Genomic DNA, 23,949 nt, shown 5'->3' on the forward strand with positions numbered 1-23,949 from the left:
TATAACTGCAGTGCACCATGAAACCTAGTAAGGACTACATTCTCCTGCCAAGAGCAAGAAAAATTAGTTCGCCTGGAGCCCTGTGATGCTGTGGGCACCCTAGCTAGGTTTGTGAAAGCTAGCTCTGCAAACTGAGAGCAGGGGAAAGCCAGGCTGTGGCATTTAACATCCCCTATTAAGCTAAAGGTGTTTATGATTGCCTGATAGATGCAAATAAGGCAGATATCTCAAAGTGCCCTGAAACACATTTAACATTACCTTTGTGAATACCTTTTTCTTAACAACATAATTTTTTGTTTTCTCCCTCTCCCAGCTGAATTTACTGATTTGTGTCCTGAAGGAAAAGGTTTCATTCCCTCTGGAGAATCATCTTACGGGCTTCTTGCTCAGAATTACAAAGGTCAGTACTGACATGTATTAAGTTTAATTATTTCAGAAGTTCTGGTAGTTGATTGACTAGAAATGTGAGCCAGGAATGTAAACATACTAATTCAAATTTTATTAGGTGATAAAAACAGTTTGTAGTATGAAACATTACTGAAAAGCATCATTTTACAGATTGTTAAGAATGTCAATTACACAGTCTCTGTAATATTCTGGTTTAATTTCTGCTGTGAGAATAGGTGCTGAGACCACAAACCACAAATACTCGTTTACATATGGAATACAATGCCAGTTTAAATTTGTAAATATATGTATGGGGAGTTGGAAGAGAGGAGAGAGTTCTGTTAAACATTTGGCCTCTAAGGGAGAATGAATATAAAAACTGAAGAGAAGTTCAGCAATGATACTTTCATTACAGAACTTCATGAAATAATTACTGGTGGTAGCCCAGTGGTAGTAGAGGAATCAGTGTCATAGAAGTTGGAGGATGTTGGTGGGAGGGACCTGGCATCACCAAGAAGGAAAAGTGAGATCAGCAAAATTTCTTTCCAGGTTCCAGAAGTAGCCATCAATATTAATAATTTGTAAGACTGTCACAGAGCTCATCTTAAAGTCTTTGAGAGTATTTTTGTTCAGGGATTGTTTGAGGGTGTTGTTTATCTTTGCAGATCTAAGATTTCTGTGTATATTCACAGTGGGGGTTTGGAAGTTGCTGTGTGTACAGCATGTCCAAATGCGTCTCAGATAAAATCTGTGTTGTTTTTTGCTACCTCAGGGTAGATAATATCTCTAGCTGCTATAAATACTGAAATGTGGAAATAGTTCATCTGGAAATATCTTCCACAAATCCCTGCCATAGTAAGGCTTTTTCTGTTTTCAGTAAATTTATGTTGTAAAACCTTAGGAATGCCACAAAGGACAAACACTAAATAGATAAATAACTTTTACTAATGTGCTGTTTTCGTAATGTGATCTTTCTCTGTTACACTAACTTCAATGTTACTGTTGCTTTTCTCCACAAGCTTTTGCTTGTAACAGCAATTCCTGTTTTCTTATTGGAATTATCTGTCAGAAATGAATAGCCTGCTAGCCTTCCTTGGCTTTGCTTCCAGGCTTTCCCATTTTTCTCCAGACACAAATCCATGTTCCACAGGAAAAAGACAGATGTGTACATGACATTTCTTATTAATCTTTGCATTGTTCTTGCTGCTAAACAGTCAAAATATTTAATGTTTGTAGCCACAAAGTGGCTGGAAGAGTGGCTGTAAAAATAAATTGTTTTCTAGATCTTTCAGTTCTTCTGGAAAAAGGAATGATTCACCTTTAAAACTACTGTATAGCTGGAAATTACAGCTTTGGGATAAAATCTGTGTTGCCCCAGAATAAATGGGGAGTAAATATATAGAAGACAGTGGATTAAAACAATTGGTATTGAGAGAAGAATGACCTACTTTAAGTTGTGCTTTTTATTGCCATTTTTACTACCAACCTAGCTTTAACAGACTATTCTAAGTAGGTCTAGCAAATGAAAAGTAGGCTGGAAAAAAGGAAGTGAATAGAATTCCAACAGTAACAAATACATAAATACAAGACCGGGAAAAAATGTGTATAACTGTGAAAAGCTATATATGAGCTGGCATATATTTTCTGTGAAACCTCCCTGAAAACATTTAGCCTCATTTGAAAGTGTGGTAGATTCTCTTTGTCAGCCATCACTACTTCTATAGTGTTTGCCACCCTGTGTTTGGCAACTGACACAGTTGGTCCTATGTGGGGGAAGGCTGCACTGAAGCTGTGCTTTGAAAAACAAAGCCATGAGCAGTGCAGATAGGAAGACTTCCTACTGTGCACAGCAGAGTCACCAAACGCTATGCAAAGAGAAGAGCAGTCACAGAGTCCATCCATAAGCATAGCTGCTTAGTTAGTCTTGTAATTAGGTGGCGTGCTTAAATTAGATCTATGGTGGGAATACCTTTCAGTAAAGCAAATTATGTGGGAAAATACAGGCCATATTGTTCATCTGTTTTGCTTGCAGCCAAGAGCAATGTGATACCAAAGGAAGGAAAGGGAAACAGCAGATTATTGCAGTCTCTCTGTGCCACAGGACTTAATTCTGACAAGGGGAAGTAACAGTCCACCAAGTCTTCCTTTTCCATTCTGGCTACATTGCCTCTTCCACACCAGTTGTCTGAGGGTTTTGTTTTTTTCCTGTGGATATCTATGCTCCTGGGACTTTCTGTTTGAACTGAAGTTTGCTTGAACAGAGAAGTGTGTAGGATTTATTCCATCTTTCTTCTCTATGTGGCATCATAGTAACAATGGTAACACAGCCTTTAATGTTTTCTCCACAGATGCTGATGAATGTCAACTCTTTGGACAAGAAATCTGTAAAAATGGCTTCTGTTTGAATACACAGCCAGGTTATGAGTGCTACTGCAAACAAGGCACATACTATGACCCTGTTAAGCTCCAGTGCTTTGGTAAGTTTATTTAAAGTGGTCTTGTCATTATAATGGTATGCAGATGGGCAAAAGAAGCCGACTTGTACAGCAGGATTCCCATCAGAACTGTGGCATTCCCAGTAAGGGGAGAAACACTGGGCCTCTGAACTCCTGTAGCAGCTTTGTGAGATGCATTGGGTCATTTCCCTTCCTTCTGCTTGGCTGAGCAGCAATTCTGGATGACATAGCTGTGGCATGTAGAGCAGGATTTGCTTTATTTTCCTCCTTTTACAGCAAATTACTCCCAGGAGTTTGCATCTCCAGCAGCCCTTTGTGCTCCTTTGAGTGCATAGTCAAGAGCTGGTGCCAGCCTTAATGCAGGCAGCACAAAGTGATCAGAGGGGGCTCCCTCCTTACATGCACACTGCTGCTTCACTCTGCCAAGGTACAATTTAGCCTTCTGTTCTTTGTATGTGGGGTGAGCAGTGAAAACCTGTATGTTGAAGCTTACCTTTCATTGGGTAAGTGTTCTGGGTTTACTATATTAAATCAAATTAACACAGATTATTTTTTGTTTTGTTTCAAGGACGGACATTTTCCACAAGGAGTTAATATGCAATGTAAAATTACAGTTGAGGTCATTGATAAGCCCATTTTAGCCTGCACAACCTTGTACTCCTTTGGTTCTGGTATTCAACTGAAAATTACTCATGACCATGACCCTGGCTTTTGCTTTGTAAGCAGAGAACCATGTATAATGTGCAGAATAGCATAATGAAAGGAAGTAATTTTTGCAACTGCAATAAGAGAGCCTTTCACCTTGGGATTCTATGATTGTTCTTTACAAAGGGTGGGATTTTTGCTGATTAAATGTAATTTATCTGAAATGGCCTGCTCTTCCCTTTGAGATAATTTCAGCTTTTGCTTTCCAAGACAAACTAAGAAATATAATTACCATGGCTACGTAAGGTGATCCCTTCTTCTGACAAGCTCATGAAGAATCACTGAGAGTATGCCCACCTCTAATCCTCTAATGCCCACTGGTACTGTCCTAAAGGGAGACAAATGTGGGAAGCAGTGGCAGCTATGCTGGCACTCCAACTCCTCCCCCCCCCCCCCCCCCACCAAGCCTCCTTATCCTCCCTGGTACTCCTCCCTACTAGCTCCCTAATACTTGAGGATCAGAATTTAGCATCCTTCAGATGTCAGAACTTCTCCATGGGCACAGACAGGATTTTGTTGCCAGCAATGGGTATTTGTGGTACTTAACAGAAGGCATGCAGGGAAGTATGCTCCTAATATAGGAAAATATAAACATAGATTAACACAATGCAAATACTTTGTGCTGGCTCTCCTTGATACATTTCCTTCCATTTTAAAGACACGGATGAATGTCAGGACCCAAACAGCTGTATTGATGGCCAGTGCATAAACACAGAAGGATCTTACAACTGTTTCTGTACACACCCAATGGTTTTGGACGCAACAGAAAAGCGATGCATCAGACCAGCAGATTCGAGTGGTATGATCCGTTATACATATTACTGAAGTGAGTACACCTCTACGAGGTGCTGCTGACATGGCTACAGACCTGAAGTCTAAGCTTAGACTGGGTCATCCTTGGATGAGCCTGCTCTTCTGGAGGATTTTGGAAGGCAATGCTTGGACCATCGTCTGTTGATCCAGAAGGCATCGTGATGTAGAACTCCACAGTGCTCCACTTTGCCTATACAGACAGGACATTGCTGGAAGTATTGTGAGATTAGGCTCGGGCTGAGGAGTCTTCAGCCAGTTCACCAGCTCTGCATCTGCCTTGTCCAGCCTTGTAGGTAATGAGGCACAGCCCGCTTGCTGTCTCAGTAAGGCTGGGGTTTGGCTGCAGGCTAAGTCTCAAGATTCAGTTCTTTCAAAGTAAAATAAAAACAGGAATGACAGGATATAGGAGAAAATAGCTTAAATTGTGTGCTTTCAATTGATTAACATTGAAGGTACATTGAGCTCACAGTTTCAAGCTGCGGGCTTCAACATCACAGTTAAAGTAATGTTTTTGTGTGTTATTTTAATTTCAGAAGACACTGATTTCAGAAAAAAATGTTAGATATTATGAAATTCTTAGAAATGTCTCAGAAATCCAGAGCATTATGCAGTGTGCACAGCTTTGTCTATGCCAGTCATGTCTTCAAAAAAATTGTTACAATGGGTTTGATTTAATGCTGGCACTGTATAGCCATAAATCCAGACCTCTGGTTCCTGCAACTTGCAGTGAATTTTCCTGAGATGCTTCTATGAAAGGAAATAGGAATATAGGCTGAATGTGTGCTTTAGCCACTCCAAGTTATAAGGCTGATACTTTTGAGGAGTAATGTGGTCATCCTGTTGCCTGGAACTGTGAAAGAACCACAGCATTTCTATTGTTCAGTCTTCAGTTAAACAAACCAAGAGCAGGATTGCCCTTTTGGTTCATCTAGGATGTGAAGAGAATACAAGGGCCCAAAGGGTCTTCTGTCATGAGACATTCGGGCTGACACGGCAATGATCATCTTGGCTAGCACAAAGCACTCAAGCCTTGTATTGCTACTGGCAATGTCCCCCTCATGCAGAGGGGAAGGGGGCAGGCTGGTTCCTTTGCTGCCAGCAGAATTTGGAGTTTGTTGCAGAGGCCCACTGCTGCTTTTCACTGCATGTTCTGGCAAGCTCTTAGTAGAATAGGTATCTAAATGGTGGTCACCTTCATGCTTTCAGAACTCAGTTTTACTCTTGAGCAAGGTTTCAGTTCCGTACTCACCCATGCATAATGTAAAAATGCAGTAAATAGAAATGCACAGACAAAACAGAACCTTGGTTTGTGACAACACTTATTTTTCACTCTTTGTTGGAACAAAATCAAAACCTTGCAGATGTCTTCACAAAACAATTGTACTGAGATTTTTACATTCCAAGTAGAAGACTAAGTTTACAGTTCCTCTCCTTCCAATCAGCAGTGATCAGAACTTGCTGCGACTGGGAATGGTTTCTTCTGAAATCTGTGTCGAAACTATTATGCCTCTGAAATATTCCAGCCTTGACAAAAATACAGATTTTTGTTAATGTTCCTAAGAATGTGACAGTAGTTCACAGCAGTATTCTGTCTCTAACAATAGCTGTAAGTGGATGATTAGAGACCAGGAGGGCAGATAAACAATACTTCTCTTCACCCTCCCCAGCACTCTCTCAGCCTCCAGCTATTTTCAGCTCAGGGGATTTCCTGAGACTGATGTAGTTTGTCTGTTTAGTTAATGGGACTCTCTCTTCCAAGTATTTGTCCAGTCTCCCAGGGAGCCCATGTAAAATTTTTTGTTCAGCTCTGCCCGAGATGTAAAAGTTCGTTCAGATGCCATTGACGGCAATATAAGAAAAGCAAAATAACAACTTTAAAGATCCATTATGTGGATGGAGTTCTCCAAACATTCACCTCTGTCCCAAAGCTGGTTTTTGTCAAGCTCTGTTAACTTCCATGGGAACCGAGCTGAATCAGTGTTAAGTGTTCAGCAATGACTATGATTTAGAAAGATTTATTTCTTGGGTGTCCAACCCAATGTGCTTTTTAAATTGGCCTAATGTGACAACTCAGAACCTTTCAAGATTTTTGCAAAGCTGAACATTTAAGTGATGAGCCACCTCAGGCACTTAAAAAAGTCATGACTTCTAAGCTTAAATTTGTATTCAGTGAAGTCTGTAAAGCTAAGTTATCCTTCTAATCTAAGTTAATAAAATTTTTCAGTATGCCAGTGTCTTATTTAAATAACAGTGCTGTGATTATTACCTTATCCTGTCTTCTCCATCAGAGCAAACTGAAGAAGCTGAGGTCTACCAGGACCTTTGCTGGCAGCACCTAAGTGACGATTTTGTCTGTAGTCGACCACTGGTGGGAAAGCAGACCACGTACACGGAGTGCTGCTGCCTGTACGGTGAAGCCTGGGGCATGCAGTGCGCGCTGTGTCCCATGAAGGAGTCAGGTGAGGAAATGTGTGTGTCGGCTCTTGGAACGAAATCTGAAATACTTCATCACTTTAATCCCTTGCATTTGTACCTGTGCCAATAACATAAGAACAAAAAACCCCTAGCCCCTCAAGTTAAGGGAAATGGGTTACCAATAAGGACTGAAGAATTTCCACGGAATATAATTTAGTGTTAAAAAGAAAGCTGACAGTCGTATTTTTAAAATACTATATTTTGTTTACGTGTTTGGAAATCAGATGCTGTTCCATGACATTTCAGGTAAAGGTGCTATTTGTGGTGACTACAAAAGCTAGATGGATACAGAGATAAGTGTTGTTGACACACAGATTTATTTCTGGGAACTGGAGAAGGGGCCAGGGGAAGCAGCATGGGTATATGTCATGCTCTGCCTGAGATACATCAGCCCTGGTATACACAGTCTGGTACGAGACTTCCCCTTTGTATAAACTATTCCAATGCCTGGTTTGGATGTGGCTTTCTTACTATAAATGTGTCTTTCAGTAACATGTCTTTCCATGTAGGAATACCGTCCTGCACTGGTAAAGCATTTTACTGTGCACATTCCTGGATTTTCTCTTGGGCCTGTGTTACTCCAATGATAATGTTATGGCTAAAGCAATACATGTTTTACTTGTAGCAAAAAAAAGGAATTAAAAAACTACATAGAGAAGCTCAGTGAAGCATCAGTGTGGTTGTTTCTGTCTGCTTGGGTTTTATGCTTTTATAGTTTACTTGCAATGTCCCTGAACCTGTTCTTAGATATCTTTACTTGTTTGAGTTTGCTTTGGAAATGCAGCAACTGAAAAAAAACCACCTGATTTTGATTATGTTGGCTGGAGTAACTGCTGGCTGATGCTTACCCCAGAAAGGGACTGAAGAAGAAAAACAGGGCATGACAGCAGCTTGATTTATAAGATACGGAAATCTCTGAAATGTCTTTGTCAGAACAAATCGTATACGAGGGCATCAAAACTGCTACAATAACAAATGCAATGGAAGAAATGTAATAGTAAGAAATATACAGGGCAATAGCTAATAGCAAGAATCATTGCTGTGACCTGCAACTCCTCAGGTGGAAAGATGGAGCAGATTAAAGGAGTTTTGCTTTGTACAAAGTTCATTGCATGGTGAGAGTGACCCATCTGTGTCGTGCAAGCATGCAATCCTGAGAGAGGGAAGAAAAGCTGTTCCTGTTAGAGAGAGTTCAGTTAGGTACAAGATTTACTTCTGGAGATTTCTAGCTAGTTACGTTTAAAGCAGGATAAATCTGAAAAGGAAGAGAGATGGACCACCAGCATAGTCAGGGGAAGAGAACCTGCCTCACAAGGGAAGATGAAAAATTCCAAACATAGATGCAGAACAAAGGCTGCAAATTCTAAGACTCTCCACTACAGCACAATTATGCAGAATTCCCAGAAACTTTTTGATTAAATGAAAGTGCTGATATGAGGAAGAATTGGAACAATTTCAGTCTGAAAATATTAGATGTATTCTGATCATTAGGAACACAGGAATCTGGAGCCTCGGTCCTGTGCCAACAGTGGGGTGCAAATCCCCACTAGTTCTATGAAGGAAATAGGGAAATTCATTAAAAAAATTACATGGCAGTTCCCAGTGGATAACATCCTAAACATCGGTTGGATGATCCTTAGTCAAAGCTGAAGAGCATTACGTTGGATAATAAAATCTTTCTCCCTCCAGACATAAGATAACTTTTATGTAATGTTTCATTTGCATTGAGAGGTATCTGCATTAACTGAAAGTATGAGGCATACTTTGATCCTAAATATTTTAAATTATCCTTATAGATTGGAACATAGCTAAAAATAAAAGCATATTGAATGTTTATTATGTCAGAACAAACATACCAGCTCACATTTCTTAGCGGAGATGATATGTACTCATTTGTCCTCACACACATGTGCACTCACCCACACAGAAACCTGGAAGCCTTTCTCTGCATTCAGGAACGTTTACCAAGAAAAATTTAAAGCTGACTGAACTGAATAAATGATTCATTTGACATGTCTTAAGTCTGTAGCACTTAAAGTGATATCATTGGCTCAAGAGAGTGCTTTCACACCTCCAGGCCAGCAGGTCACAGGTTCAAGTCCTGGCTGGGGAACCTGGAATTTCTCCATTTTTAAATACTTAGGTATTGTGTTGGCTGGGTTTACCACTGAAGGTGTTTGCTTATTTCCCCAGTTAGGGGCTTTCTGGAGATTTGTGACACATGTTAAAGAAGACCTGGCGGTGTGAAAAGCATTATCACCACAAGACTTTCACCATGAAATGGGTTGGATCATAGGATAGATCTGTGGTTTCCTTTTACTTTGTTTGTGTTCGCATTGTATTTGAAGATCTAGTCAGCACCCTTAGAAAGAAGGAAGTACAGGCCTACCACCATAAGTGATACTTTGCAAGTCCCTTCTAAAGATATTAATGCTTTAATAAAAATAACCTCTAGCTTTTGTAATCCAACTTGTTTTTAAAGTGCTTCCATTTTTCATTACAAGATTTAAATATCTCGTTCAAGTAGGAACCGGCATAAAACCTGTGGGAAGATAGAGCATTTCTGTAAGAATTTATCCATATTAAGCAAAAATAAATGCAATCTTAAATCAGTGTGAAAACAGAACTTACATGGTTGCTACAATTTCTAAATTGTACTACTAATAAGTGCTTAGTTAAACAAACCCCACTGAAATGACTCCAAACATTCAGAGACTGAAAAAAAATAAGTAGCACTTGTTGATATTGCAGCTCAGCAGCACCACCTTAACAATAGTAGTAAGATAGATGATGATTTTGATGACAACATTGAGGAACAAACTCAAAATATTAGTTCAAAGTCCTGATCACAACACTGCAAATGTACTGTAGTGCAATGCTTGAGTACATCTGACTCGTGCAAACAAGGGATGTAATTGTTTTCAGTTACATTGGTTCTAACATTATAATCTTAGGATATCATATTGCAGACAAAAACTTTCACAGGTTGCATCCAATACCAAAATGTCAGCTACTGAGGTGTAACCTCTCTGAGCTCATGGTGGCATTAATCTGTACTTGCCCAAAGAACAGTAATAACAGTTTAGTAATTATTCTTTAAAAACTTCTGTGTTACTTGAGATTTGTCATTGGCAATCTGTAGTAATTGACCAGTTGAAGAAAATTAGAAAATTGGATACTTTTGGTTTAGATAACAATAGCAAAACATCCTTCCTTCATTGCACCTACCCAAAAAAGTACACATTGGATGACGTGTCTTCAGAAGTTCTGCTTCCTTGGTCAATTTACTGTTAGTGCCTAACAGCCCAACTCTCTCCATCCAGAGTCCATGGTCTAGTAGGAGGTAGCAGGACAGGCACCAGTAGGTTTAGCAGCTGGGTAAAAGCCTCCATGCCAGAAAACAGAGCAACTGGCCCAGACTGAAAAAATCAGAAATCTAAAATAAAGCCTCAAGATAACTTGAACATGTAGGACCTGAACTATAAACCTTCTGAGACTCCAGAAGCTCCTGGGAGACCATTATGGTACTGAAGTGGATTTTAGACAAGGTGTATGGTTACAGGAAATTTGAAGGGAGGAGATAGAACTAACAGCTCGAAAACATTGAGTAAGGTGGTGTGCTGGGGTTAGCATTTAATTTACAAAGACTGCCTATTTTTGTATTTGGAAAATGATCTTTTTGAGGTTATTGTAGTGCAGTACCACCTTTGGTTCAGTAACACCTTAACATGGTGGTAAGGTGGTATGAGGAGCCCCTGAACCAAAGATGTCAGTTAAGGAGGGTACTTTCTCTTCTGTAGCTGGCTGCCTGGAGAAGCTTTCATATAGAAAAACAGGGTGAGGTAGGTCTGGGACTCCGCAGCTTTAGCAGATGTTTTAATAACTATTGAGAGTGGGGGTACATTCCTACACATATAACTTTGACCTTTTTGTTGGTGTGAGTGCTAAGGTAATGTCATTAACACATCCTTAGGCAACTGTAAAAGGCACCAGCATTCAGTTTATCAGCCTGCTTATTTGTGTATCCTTATAAATACATTTTCTATTCTAAGTTTTAAATTCTGTTACTTTGTGGGTTTTTATGGAACCACAGCAGAAAAGACAATGGTGGATCTCCAGTCAGTAGATATTTTGCATATTTTGTGAGATTAGAACTGTTGTTCATGTTGTATTTGAAGTTTCTCTTTATCTTCCACCTTAGCATTTGCAAAGCCCATGCTAAGAGAGCACTGAGAGTAGTGTGAACCACCTGGGGTGTTGTATAATGTAGGATTTCTCTTGGACAATTTCATATCATGTTTTTTATACAGAAACCCACATCAGTGCTGGTCCTGCCAGTTTCTTCTTCCATCAGGAAAGCTAAATCATCACCCTGAGCAATATATTCCCCTGACCTGTCTGAGATACGTGCTTTATGATGAGATTCTGTCTTAGAAGTGGTTATGTCTTTCCATGGACTAAAAATCAACAGTGATTAACTAATTCAAATGTAGACCCTCAGTAATGCCTACATGGAGTTGAATTCTGCCCATTTCTGGCAGAACAGATTGTTTGGATTACATTTTTGTTGCAAAGGAACTCTGTGTATCCTTTGTAAACATTATGAGCTAGTTCTGGGCTGAGCTTCCATATTATGAGAACACTGTGTTCCCTTTAAGTTCTGGCTAATGTCACTCATGAGGATCTAGAAGTACAGGGAAAACCCATGTGTCTAAAGGATGAGTTTTCATCTGTCCTTTCGAGATGGTAAAGATCAGCAGGCACTGGATTCATTTCTGGAGATCATTTTCTCATGGATGGCATTGTGCCTCCTTCCTTTGTGGTTAGTCCTCTGGTCAAATGGATTGTGTCCTCTGGGCTTAAAACATTGCACTGATTGGGCCTTGAATATTCAAATTCTTGTGTTTGGCTGTGTAGATTTTTGGCTGATTTCATTTCTGTTCATGGAGATTTCCAGTGCTTTTTCTGAAGGTTAGGAGAGACATGCAGAATTGCTTTGGCTAAAGGGTTTTTCTCACGGAACCTCACATTCCGAGTGTACGTTGAAATCAGCAAGGAGTCAGAAAGCCATGTGCAAAATTGTCAGAAACAACCTGACTTCTACTACAACTTTTAAGTATCTATTTGGAGCAAAAGGAGAGGGAAGGGAATTTTAGGAAACTTGAGCAGCGTTAGTAGAGGAACAAAAGGTCAGTACCAAGAGGTATTGAGATAATCAATTTGGTAATTATTTCTGTTTAGGAAGAGCTTTACATCCACTGTGAATCTTTTTCAGGGATTTCATTTAGAGTATGTCCATGAGAGGATATGAACATCCTTTTTAACTAATGAAAAATAACCTTTAAGACTGATGCCCTTACCTTTAGTAGGATAGATGTGAATGCTATTCACTGCAAACCTTAGCATCTATCCATGGGCAATGTCAATGAAATTATCTAAATTGTCAAAGAGCAAATCTAAATACAGAGCAGAAATACCTCTAGCTTTGGTTCACAGATGATGCAATTTCCTGAGACAGCATAAACTTAACCAATTTAGACTGATGTCCAGAACCTCTGGTGAAACTGTTGCAATCTTAAATAATTTGATGGCTCTGGCTTGGTTTCTTAGTTTTGGCTTCTTTTGTATGTCTGTGTGATAGTGACAGTTCTGAAGAGCTGGAACAGAAATAAAGCTTTCTTTATGGGCAGGAGCTGGACTGGCTGTGGTGTAGTTGTTTCATGGTTGTGTCAGGAAAAGCTTTTTGTATAATATTTTGCTTTAAATAAATGAATTGTGAAATTATGTTTCTGACTGGAGAATTTAGGATTTTTAGGCCTCTGGGTACAAGTAAGGCCCACATGGGCTTGCTCAGTTACAGCTATATATGCAAATTAAATGCACATTTACACAGCTGCATTTTTGCTAACAAGCGCCTAAAAGCCAGTCAGTCCATCCCATTTATATTGTGTTGTCTCTGTCAGCCGAGTTTTCGTCACCAATTACAGCTAACATCTGTGCCAGTACACATGTGTGTCTAGATGTAATCCCCTAACACTTGTTTAATATGCAATACATCTGACTTTAAAAATGTCCTTTACATTTTTGGAAGCATACATCAGATTCCTTTTATAATAGCCACCCTTAGTTATACAACAAGCTGTCTCTATGCTTCATTTGCAAGTTATGAGGAAAACTTAGAAACACATGGACCAATGTAGACTAAACTATATTAAAAACAAAGTACTTTTTTTCCTCTTGAACTGTAGTTGTGTTGTCCCTGATCACAGCCAGGAGATGAGTGAGCAGGAAAAATAAACCAATATAGAAAAAGGTTTCTTCATTCATTGTGAATTATAGAAAAATTTCTTTCCACTTTACTTGAAAGATTCTTTTCAAAGTGAGCATTAATTTCTGTGACAACTAAAATGTTTCTGTCATTCAGGGGTAGTTCCACATTCTGTCTCGGTCTCTACCCCCTCACTGCCTTCTTGATCTTTGTCTCCTGTTGTCATCTCCCTAGGGCAATGTCATGCTGTTCTCCCATTTGAATACTTACCTGCAAGTTTCTGTGCACCAGTCAGGCTTTCACCCACAAATCTTACAGCACTGTGTTCATTTAGTTCCCTCCCCTGGAAGACTGTGACCAGCACACATCACAGTGATCCAAAATACATTATCTTAAATTGAACTGTAGGAACATAGCATAGCAAGGGAAAAAGTTTAAAACAACAGAAAGTGTCATTGCTGTAACTTGTTCTGTCCTCCACAGGGGCATTCTGATGGGTTTATTTCTGTCAGGGATCCAAGTCTCAAGTCTACCTTATTTCAAAACACCAGTTCTCATGATCTTTCCAGAATGTGGCCCCCTGTACACCTTTCAGTCTTTGTACTCTCTGCCCACATTTTTCTTCCCTGTGGGAGAGAAAAAAAAGAAAAAGAAAAAAAAAAAGGAGAAAGAAAGCTGAGAAAGGTGAAACAGATAACTTAGCAGAATAACTTACCATTGTTATTGGCCCTGAATTTCTACTGTTGGTTTCTTAGGTGAGTTGCTGTTTCTCCCCTTAGGTTTATTGCCTGAGCACCTAGAGACTGAATCAATACATTATAAAAGACAAGAGATTTCAGTCTACACTACTTGGATGGCTAAACAGAACATACAGTATTAAGAGAGTATTATAGGTAATTATAGGTATAAGACCTAAAAATGCAGACATTCAGAACTTGATTTTCGAGGGACCAGTGGGGCAGGAAACAAGTTTCTATTGTCAACATTTCTTTAGTCTTTTTTAGATATTAAACAACTTTTCATTGGCAAACATGCAGTATAAAATAGTCTTGCACAATTGTCAAACTACGCAACTCTCATGTACATGAGAGTTCCAGGTCTACAGATTTTCAGAAGTTCCAATTGCTTCCTTCAGAACTAAAACATGGTTTATACTACCAGTATCACTAATGGAAAATTAGCACTGAGTAAACTGGGAAGCCAATGTTCAGGTTCTGTTTAGTCCTTCCCGTCACATCACATTCACATGGAAGAGGCAGTGATCCCTAAGACCTGCTTGTCTTATCCCTTTGCCTTTCACTGACTGTTTTCATGTGGTGGTTTCTTCCACACAGGCCAGATGAATTAGTATTTTGTGGTAGAACACAGATTTCCTTTGCCAAGAACATTTGTGGGCATCTGTGAGAAAGTGCTTTTACTAATCTCCACAGCTTTCCTGTGTGTACATATGAATGAAGGAGTCCCTCTGAGATGATAACCTGTCCCCATGCATGGATGTTAATCTGGGGCTAGATGTGGGGAAGAAAGAATGGGGTGGTTTTGGTCCTATGTCTGCTCTTAAAACTGTGCTCATTATCACAGTATCTCAGTGGGAAGCTGTGCAGTCAGGGATGTAAGTAGCATTTTCTATATGTCATTTATTTTGCCATGCTGGCTTTGTTTGCTGTGCCCTGGGATGTTCCTCTTGGGCAGTGTACTTTGTTCTCTGGGAGAGGAGAGTGTTGCTTGAATATTATTACTGTATATAAATACGTTCTGGAGGACATACCTCAAAGGAAACCACTTCGGTCTTACAGCAGAATGTGATGGGATTTACAATGATTTGTAAGTTCTCTGGGGAGTTCATGCTGCAGACTTGGACTGGCAGCCATGGCAGCTCTGGATGTGCACAGACACGCTTTGCCTGTACTGCAACGTCTTGTGCTCTCAGAGGGCCGAGTTGTTGACCATAGAATTCAAACAGACTTTTTGAACACTTTGGGTTTTTTTCAGTACAAAATAAAATCGTTCCAGGTGGAGGAGATACTACCTGTAAAAATAAAATTACAGTGCTGGACAGCAAGTGGGGCTGTGCTCTGCACTGTCTAGAGGCAGTCTGGACTTACCCAACTATTTGCTGTCTGGGACAGTTCTACACAGCATGAGGTTTCTGGCTCTGTAACCATCTGCAATTCTTGGATTTTGTATCTGCTTAGGGAGGGCTTTTTTTCCTCCCTCTCTTTTGGTGGTTTTTCTTTCCTGTCCTTTCTCTGCCTGATTCTCAGAACACCAGGCAATCTTCACAGAACCAGATGCTAAATAGACTATAGCAACAGTAAAGGAGCACCTGGGTTGCTGTATTTTAACAATATTTCTATTTTCAAATCAATTGTATTGTATGTGTTTTAGTAAAGGGTAATGGAAACAAGAGTTGTCACAATTTTTGATTTATAAAAGAATCAAACTCTGCATAAGCAGTTCAAACATGGACTCTGACACCTAAAATGAAGAGTTGCTTTTGTCTCAACTTGTGTAGTCTGGCTATTACAGCCACGAAATCAGATGTAACTATTTCTCCTGTGTGTTTTCCCATGCCCTTTGAGTTTCACAGCCAAGGAAACTTTGAACAGCACTCATAATTTTAAGCCTGTGGGTTGAAGATACAGTTTGTAGATAAGTGTGGGCTATTTCAGAAGTATTTTTCACTCTGATTTCTGCAGGTTGGCTGATAGTGCCAGAAATATTGGCTGTACCTGCCCCAATTTCCTTCCTTTGGGGAGGCTTCTTCTAGCAGCCATGATGGTCTGGGATAGCTTTTGTTCTACAGAATGAGGAGTGTAAACAGAGATAGCCATGGAGAGAAGTGCATTAGCACTGGGATACACAGCATCCCTCTGCTCTTGCTTCCCATGCAGACCACAAGAACCTGACCTATAACTTTTTGTACAGTTATTGACTCAAATCTATCCCTGGTGTTATCCCTATTATGACTTAATAGTATATATTTGGCTCATTAACATTTTAATGACATTCTTCTTGAAGAGAGAATGCTTTCTGGAAATTTTCTTTTCTGCAGATTTATGGTGTTTCTAGGAAGATAAATTTATTTCCAACAAATACGAACCACAGCTCACTGGGACTAATGTAATGCAGCCTGTGTTACAAGTGTGTTTACTTTTATATCTTATTTTCTTTCCCCCCTCAGAGGATTACGCCCAGCTGTGCAACATTCCTGTTCCAGGATCTCGGCGGCCATATGGACAGGATGCTTTAGTTGACTTCGAAGAGCACTACACTCCAGAAACTAATCCATACTTTGTTGAAGACCGTAAGTGAGATTCTCTGTAATATAAAAGAAATGAGATTTTAACTTCAGTTGTTTTCCTGTAGCTGGTTTCATTCTTCTCTTTGCTTCTGGATAATGTGGCCTGTTTATGTTTTAGTTATTCCTATGACACTACCTTGCAGTCAGGTGTTCCAGTTCAAGAGCCAGGTTTGTATGAGAGTCCAGTTGGGCTTGGAGTACAATTAATTTTTAATCTAGTGAAACAGTTTGTGCCAAGCGTACTAAATTTGTGTTTACCAACAGTTTTACAGCTCAAGGTCAAAAGGATTGCCAATTTTCCTTCTCACAAATTGATTTTCCTTTGGAGCATTGGACAGATTTCTCCAGAGTGTGTTTAATTTTAAAGGAAAAAAAAATTCATCCTTCCATGATTTCCCAGCAGAACTTGTATGGGTGAAATGAGAGCATGCAAGTCATTCTTTCTCAACAGAGAAAATGTACAGCATAGTGTGATCAGAGAATACACATATGTATGGACTTCAGGCTGGATGCTATGGCCTGCCAGGCAGGGTGTGAGGGATTGTACACAGCATCTTGGTTGTGCCTGAGGAATATCAGGGCCCTTTATGTTGGGTCTGGCCCAGCTCACTGTTAAGACTTGTGGGAGAGGAATGCTTACAGATTTCAGCATCTTCCTCAAAATCAGGCACCCTGTACAGGTCCAGAATATTTTATCACAGTTTTAGAGAAGGAAAGTGGAAGTATCAGAAGGAGCTGGTAACTTCTTGTGCTTTACATATACATGGCCTGCAAGTTGCCACTAAGCTCTTCCACAGTCAATGTTACTGAGTGTTGATGTTTAACTGAAGTGTCACACAGCTGAAAACTACTGATTACACAAGGAAAAACCCAGAAGGATGATGGCTAAGCAATGTTAATGTACTGTTAATCTGGAAAGAAGCATTTCACAAGATATATAACTTAGTGGTAAATAAATACTATGAAATGTGGAAAGTTTTGAATCCACAGCTGAGACCACTTCATAGAATGTCTTCAGTGGGAAGGGACCTTAAAGATCATCTAGTTCCAACCTCTTGGAGACAGAGGCTTAAGAGCTCGTGGCTCTTGCTCCCATCGTATCACTGAATCAGATGGGGCATCCTGTTTAGGGCATTAAAGACTTCAAGATCACAATCCTGCTGCAGGTTGTGTGAGGAATACAACAATACGTCCCATCCCATGGCCAGGCTATGTACTTTCAGTGTAATATTTGCCACTATGAAATCAGTTTCTACAGAAGCAAATACATGCCTTAGAATTACAATACAGGTCCCATCAAGCTGTTTTGAAGTAGAGTATATTTTGTGGAGTAGAACTTGCTGTAAGTGATAAATATTTCAGTTTTAGCCAGTTAAAATTACAACATACTGTATTTATGACAGAGAGTGTACATATGTTTATTCACATGCGTATATACCTACATATAAACTATGTGTCTAATAAATTATGTCTTGTCTTTATTTTAAAAATATCTGTATATTTGGGGAGACACCTTTCCCTTTCTTGGCACTGTTTTCTAAATTATATAAAGTCTTTACTTTAAAGGTCTCTCCTGAGCCCTCTGCAAGCTCTGTCAGAAGATTCTAGCAAGTAATGAAACTTGGTTACCTACATCATGACAGTGCTCAATATCCTCAATACTATTGCACTGATAAGTGATTTACAAGGCTCGTGAAAAAGATTGCAATGTTTCCCATTTAATACACACTTGTACACATCCTGTGTATTATGTATGTTCTTGAGATGTGACATCCGTCAGCAAATACTTACTTCACGTTACATGTTCAGTGTCTCCAGAATCTACTCAGTGTATTACTGACCAGCTTGACCCTTACTGAGAAGCCCACCATGATAGAAAATCCAGGCTAGGGGAACAATATTTGTAGTCAAAAGAGGGGGAGTGGAAATGGCAGCATGGAAGTTAAATGGAGGATGATATGGAAAGGGCAGAATAGAAAAGGAAAAAGCAGGTCAATAGAAAAGAAGGCCTCAAGGACCAAGACAGGGTGGAGTAAATAAGAAAAGACAAGAGAAAAAAGCATAAAGAAGGGAGAATATTATATTCCTAGTAGCTTAGCAAATACATGTATCACAGCTGTTGCAATTAATCAGTAAACAGTTTTTCAATAAGTTGATGGCTTGTTGGTTACTACTGTTACAGGACAGATGGGGAGATACATCCTACTCTATTACACTCCAGCTCCAATTCCCCTCTATATATTCATTATGCTGTTAAACTTATGACTCAAATAGTCTCAGCTTTTTCCACAGAAGTCTTTTTGATGTGATGGGCTGCCATCTGCAGTCCTGTTACATCACTGCTCCATGAGCAGGAAGCTAGTGAAAAAAAACTTAGAACCTACAGGAGTAGTTCAGTCCTAGACACAATCTCTGAACATGTAAAAATGTAAAATAACTTTGTAAGTATAAATCCTTCCTTATATATAAAAGCATAACTGTCACAAAAGCCTTAAGGCAAGGAGCACAAAAAGCATTGTACAAACCACTGAATACAAAGACAACTCTTTGTGTAAGAGGTGAAAAACTAAAAAGCTCAACTCTTTGAGCTTTGACTGCTCACCATCTAGAATTATGACAAGGAGCAATTGGTAGATTATGGGTATTTGTACTGGCACCAGTCACTGAAGCACAAGCCAAAGGGTTGTTAACAAAAAACCACAACAGGAAAGCAGTCTCTGATTTCTTCTTATTTTCCTTTTGGCAGCTGGGATTGATATTTTTTTTTTTTAATATGTTTTCTTCTGGATAAATTATAATGCATCTCTTACCCCTCTACACACACACATACACCTTATTTTTCTAGAATAGTTTTAAGAAAGTTTTATCCCAGATTGCACAACCACTTGTTTCCTTAAAGGCTGATACACGTAACAATTGAAATAAAAGGCGCTATTTAGAAAACACTGACTTACTCTTTAAAAAAATAAACAAAGAAATTATGGAGTTTCCATTACTACAAAAAAATCACAGATTTTTAACACAAACTAAAACTTAAGAGTTAACCAAGTTATTTAGTTTCCATCTTGATACATATCACAGCACTTTTCTGGTACATTTAAAACTCCAGATGGTACAGCTCTGCTAAAGCTGACCTATTTTCTGCAAAGTCAAGTCACATTCCAGCAAACTTCTGAGAGAATTTCAGACTCTCACTATATATTTGGGTATACTGATTCAATAGCTTTGTAACTTACTTGTTTGTAATTCTTTCTCCTCCCAGGTTTCCTGAACAGCTTTGAGGAGCTACAAGCAGAGGAATGTGGTATTCTGAATGGATGTGAAAACGGCCGATGTGTAAGAGTCCAGGAAGGCTACACCTGTGACTGCTTTGATGGTTATCACCTGGACATGGCCAAAATGACTTGTGTTGGTGAGGATAGCATATCACCTGTTACATCACCTGTTATGTCCTGTTAGGTTGTCAGTTTACTCAGTCACTTGACCTAAGGAGGCCTCGAACAAAAGAGTTAGAGATGATCACCTGAATTGTATTAAAGATGCCAGCTTTGTCTTACTCACTGCAAAAGCCAGTAATTGTTGTTACAAAAATATCTTGGTGTTCCTCAGTTCATCTTGGTCATTGCAGGTATGTTCAGTTAAGAGAGTAGAAGTGAGCGGACACATCTTGGTGGAATGAAGCTTAAACTTATATCAAGAATTTGACTCTTAATATACAGACCAAATGTTTTTCAAAGGCTTTGGTAAACTAGGAGGATGGAACTGGATGCAGAGCAGAAGAGTGATTTTAGGAGTGGATTTTTAGAGTGGATTGAGAGTGATTGCCTAAATATGCAGATAACCACCTGGTAAAGTTTGGCCCCTGGTTTTCAATGATTTCAACAGTCAACAGACTCAGCTATTTCTCTCACTCTCAAACTAGTAAATCTGCATGTTTACTAACCAAGACATCTGTATCTTCAATTAAAACAAATGAACATGGGAACAGCAAGTGTCAGTGAGAAGATGAAGCAAAACAACCACCCCTCAGTGTAGAAGCCTAGTAAAAATAGTGTGATTATTTCAGTTTAAGGTCTGCACTAACCTTGTTTAGCATTATGCTTCATGAAACACAGTTGAGATCTCCCAGCTCTATGACAAGCCTATGCACCTTGTAGTCTTCAGGACTTTATGGCAAGCTGGCCACCTTAGCCAAGATGTAGCTGCTGTGTATGTCAGGCCAATGCTGCATGATGTTGAGTGCAGGTAGTTTGCTCTTCACGACTATTCAGTTGACACCACCAGCAGCTCCTAAGGTATTCAGTTGTGTAAAGTGCAGATATTATGCGAAGAACTTCGCGCTTCTTTCTTAAAAGTCATTTTTCAGTCATCAGATAAACGCCTCTAAGTTGTTGCTTAATTTTGTTGTGCAGCTAGGCTGAGTTTGGACTTGGTAATCTAACTCTTCAAAGCCTTTTAATACCCTATTGATTTCCTATGATAACTTCCACCTCTTCCCAATTCAACTTTTAGAGCTTTTGACCCAGCCTAATTCCACCCAATTGGAACTGAAAATAAAGTTCTCAGGGCATTTGTACAGATTGTTCTAGTCCTAACAATGCTGGAAATAAATGAGTATTACCTACACACCAGACTTAAGTACATGTCTTTTGGTATCTCGTTTTTGCAGATGTGAATGAGTGCAACGAGCTGAACAACAGGATGTCCCTCTGCAAGAATGCCAAATGCATCAACACAGAAGGGTCGTACAAGTGTTTGTGTCTCCCTGGGTATGTGCCTTCAGACAAGCCAAACTACTGCACACCACTGAACTCAGACCTAGAGAGTGAACTGGAGTAGAGGAAAATCTCCATATCCTAAGCCCATATACTCTGCACTGTATAAAGAAAAGGAAGAAAAGTATTTAACTTGAGAAGAGAAGGCACCAGAGTAGCAAACAAAAGGGGAGAAAAGGGTTAAAATGTGTCAAAGGTGAGACATGATGGGTTGGTTGTTTATCAGCTTCACTGAAATGACAGACCAAATGGACACATTGCTCTGTATGAAAGAATCAAGTATATAGTGTGTTCATAAAAAAAAAAATCTTTGAAAATAATCAAAAACAGTGCTGTTATTTTAAACAGAAGAGCTTTGGTTTTTTTGTTTTGTTTTGGATTTTTTTTTTACTATTGCTTGATTAATTTGGCATTTAAATAGTGATGGAAATGTTTTATATTACTATGTCATTTTTTTGATTGTTCATTTCCTTGTCTACTGTTTCTTTTCAGACCTTTTTTTTCTGATCAGTACAAATTCTATGATACAGATATTCTTAGTCCATTTTGTAAGAACTGTTACACAGGGTGATGCTCCTCCTTCTCTGGAACATTGGTCAGTGATTTTTTTTTAATTTGCTAGTTGTCTGCCCTGTGGAGCAGGCACCATTTGTTTTCAAATGTTTATATACCTTGGCGAAAAGTCCTTATATTCATTTTGTATCCTGTATGGTTGTTACTGCACTTAAAGTCTTTAGAACCTTTCTTGCCAAGTTCAAAGCTGCTAGTGGACAACATTGGATTCCTTTTGTACATTAAACGAAAAGATTTTAGCTCACATCTCTATTGTAATGTGTAAATTGAACACAAGAGATATCCTGTATGATTACCCTAACATATTAAAGCTGTATATTAAAACTCAATAAAATCACCTTTTTTTAGAAAAAAAGCACTATTTACTTATTGTGGCTTCTTTTCCCCCCTCCTTCATTTTCTTTTTGTGTTTGTTTTACAAGAATCAACCCTCAGGTGTTTACAGTACTAGATTTAATTTACATTACAACAGTCTTAGGGAGTTGTCTGGCTGGTCTTTCCTTCTCATGCTGTTTTAATAAGACCAGAATCTGAATTAGTTAATGCCTGAAGTTAGGCTTCCAGGGGGAAGATTTCAAACACAGACCTACAGAAACTGTTTGACTTGGAAGCTGATTCCCATGGAATTTTTCTTCTTTCCTGGTTTAGGCATGTTTCCCACTAAATCTACAAATAAGACTCCACAGTATGATGGCCTGGTTTTCAGAAATACTGAAGAGAAGGGAGAGAATTTCCTTTTCTTGATGAACTGTACTTTCCCATCAGCTCTTATTTTTCAGTGGAAGGAGAGAAAGAGATTAGGAGACTGACAGATGTTTCACTTTGACCTTCTCCAGAGTGGAAGAGTTTATTTCGGAAATCCTGAAACAGGTCCTTTTGATATTTTTCAAATGAAATGTTTTGTTGTGTCTTTGAGACCTGCCCTGCATTAAAAGGAGAAAAATAACTTGAGATTTTTTTAAGTGAGTCAAATTCAGTCCAATTGTCCAAAAAATTAGGTTATTATTTCTCATTTCACCAAAACAAAAAAGAAATATTGTTTTGATTCTGAATAAAATTTATTTTCTAATATTTTGGTCAGCCACTGAACTACAAAAATCATAAATTGTATCCCTTTCAGTTCTGTACCCTACAGTAGATCTTACTAAAGTCCATGTGACTGTGCAGAAGCATTTCCTTCCCAGGACCCTTCTCTCTGTCTGCTGGAACCTGACACTAGGACAAGTGGAGATACTGTTAAAATACAATAAAATATTCTCAGTAAAACTCTGGGAAGAGGGATCTTTAGGGAGGAGATTCTTTGTGAAGTGCCCAACTTTCTTGACTTTTCTAGAATTAGGCAGGAGAGGGTGGAGGGCCAGTCACTCTTCCAGTCAAAAAGAGTTAGATTACAAACACTCGAGCTGGTCTATAATTACACACACACAAAAAAATAATTCTTGCTTACCTGCTGTGGTTAAGGAAAAAGGAAGGAAGGTCTAGTCTTGTTAGTGAATGCTGTAACTAAAGAGCTCCTAGTTGTCCTGCTTAAGGTTAATCCTACGATCTTAATAAAGAGCAAGGTCACAGTTACAACCTTTCACTGGGTTCAGGATGAGCCCTGGGCTGCTTTCAGCCACCATGAAAATTCATAGACAAGACAGTGCTCTCCTGACTCCCACCTGCTTCTGCTTCAGAAACCAGCTGTGTCCATCTCTGTAAGACAGCCTAGGCCCCAAGCTGCCACTGCAGCTGTCACCCGAGCCTTAGATTTTCAGCATCCCAGTACTCCATCAATCCATACACAGGTAGCACCTATTTGCAGGTGTGAGTGCCAGGACAGGCTGACAGATGCAGATGCATTGGCACAACTGCTGCCAAACTAAATGTTTGGCATGTTAAATGTCCATGTTCTCAGCAGGGAGAATTAGTTGGGTCATTTGTCTCTAGCTGTTCATCAAAGTTTGCAGACCTCAGATTGTGCTGGCCTTTTGATCTAGTTTGCCTTATAGACATGGTTGAAATTGGTCCCAGCGTTGAAAGCTACCAGTAAATTCAGAGTCATGGCTTATGCTGGCTCTGGTTCCATAGAAAACAAACCCCCACAGCAAACCTAAACCATCAGTTTCTGTTGGCAGCAATTCACAAAAAAGATTTTGGTGTGTCAGCCATCTTCCATCTCCCCTACCTAATTCAAGAGGGCAGCAGATGACC

At 39.3% G+C, this 23,949-nt stretch overlaps 1 protein-coding gene across 10 annotated transcripts in view; it reads left to right on the forward strand.

The window, feature by feature from the left end:
- Window positions 1-21,835, forward strand: part of LTBP1 (latent transforming growth factor beta binding protein 1) — a 190,655-nt gene extending 168,820 nt beyond the window's left edge. For 9 of the 10 annotated variants that reach the window (XM_069010026.1, XM_069010027.1, XM_069010029.1 and 6 more), the window contains 7 exons: window positions 314-400; window positions 2,736-2,864; window positions 4,207-4,347; window positions 6,650-6,820; window positions 16,289-16,411; window positions 19,671-19,820; window positions 21,078-21,835. In XM_069010026.1, the coding sequence (XP_068866127.1) occupies window positions 314-400; window positions 2,736-2,864; window positions 4,207-4,347; window positions 6,650-6,820; window positions 16,289-16,411; window positions 19,671-19,820; window positions 21,078-21,247 (971 nt within the window). In that variant the 3' untranslated portion in view covers window positions 21,248-21,835. The remainder of the gene's footprint in view (window positions 1-313; window positions 401-2,735; window positions 2,865-4,206; window positions 4,348-6,649; window positions 6,821-16,288; window positions 16,412-19,670; window positions 19,821-21,077) is intronic. The other variant, XM_069010028.1, reaches the window with a different exon arrangement.
- Window positions 21,836-23,949: the final 2,114 nt, after the last annotated feature.

Source organism: Aphelocoma coerulescens, chromosome 3, assembly GCF_041296385.1.
Source record: "Aphelocoma coerulescens isolate FSJ_1873_10779 chromosome 3, UR_Acoe_1.0, whole genome shotgun sequence".
Lineage (NCBI taxonomy): Eukaryota > Metazoa > Chordata > Aves > Passeriformes > Corvidae > Aphelocoma > Aphelocoma coerulescens.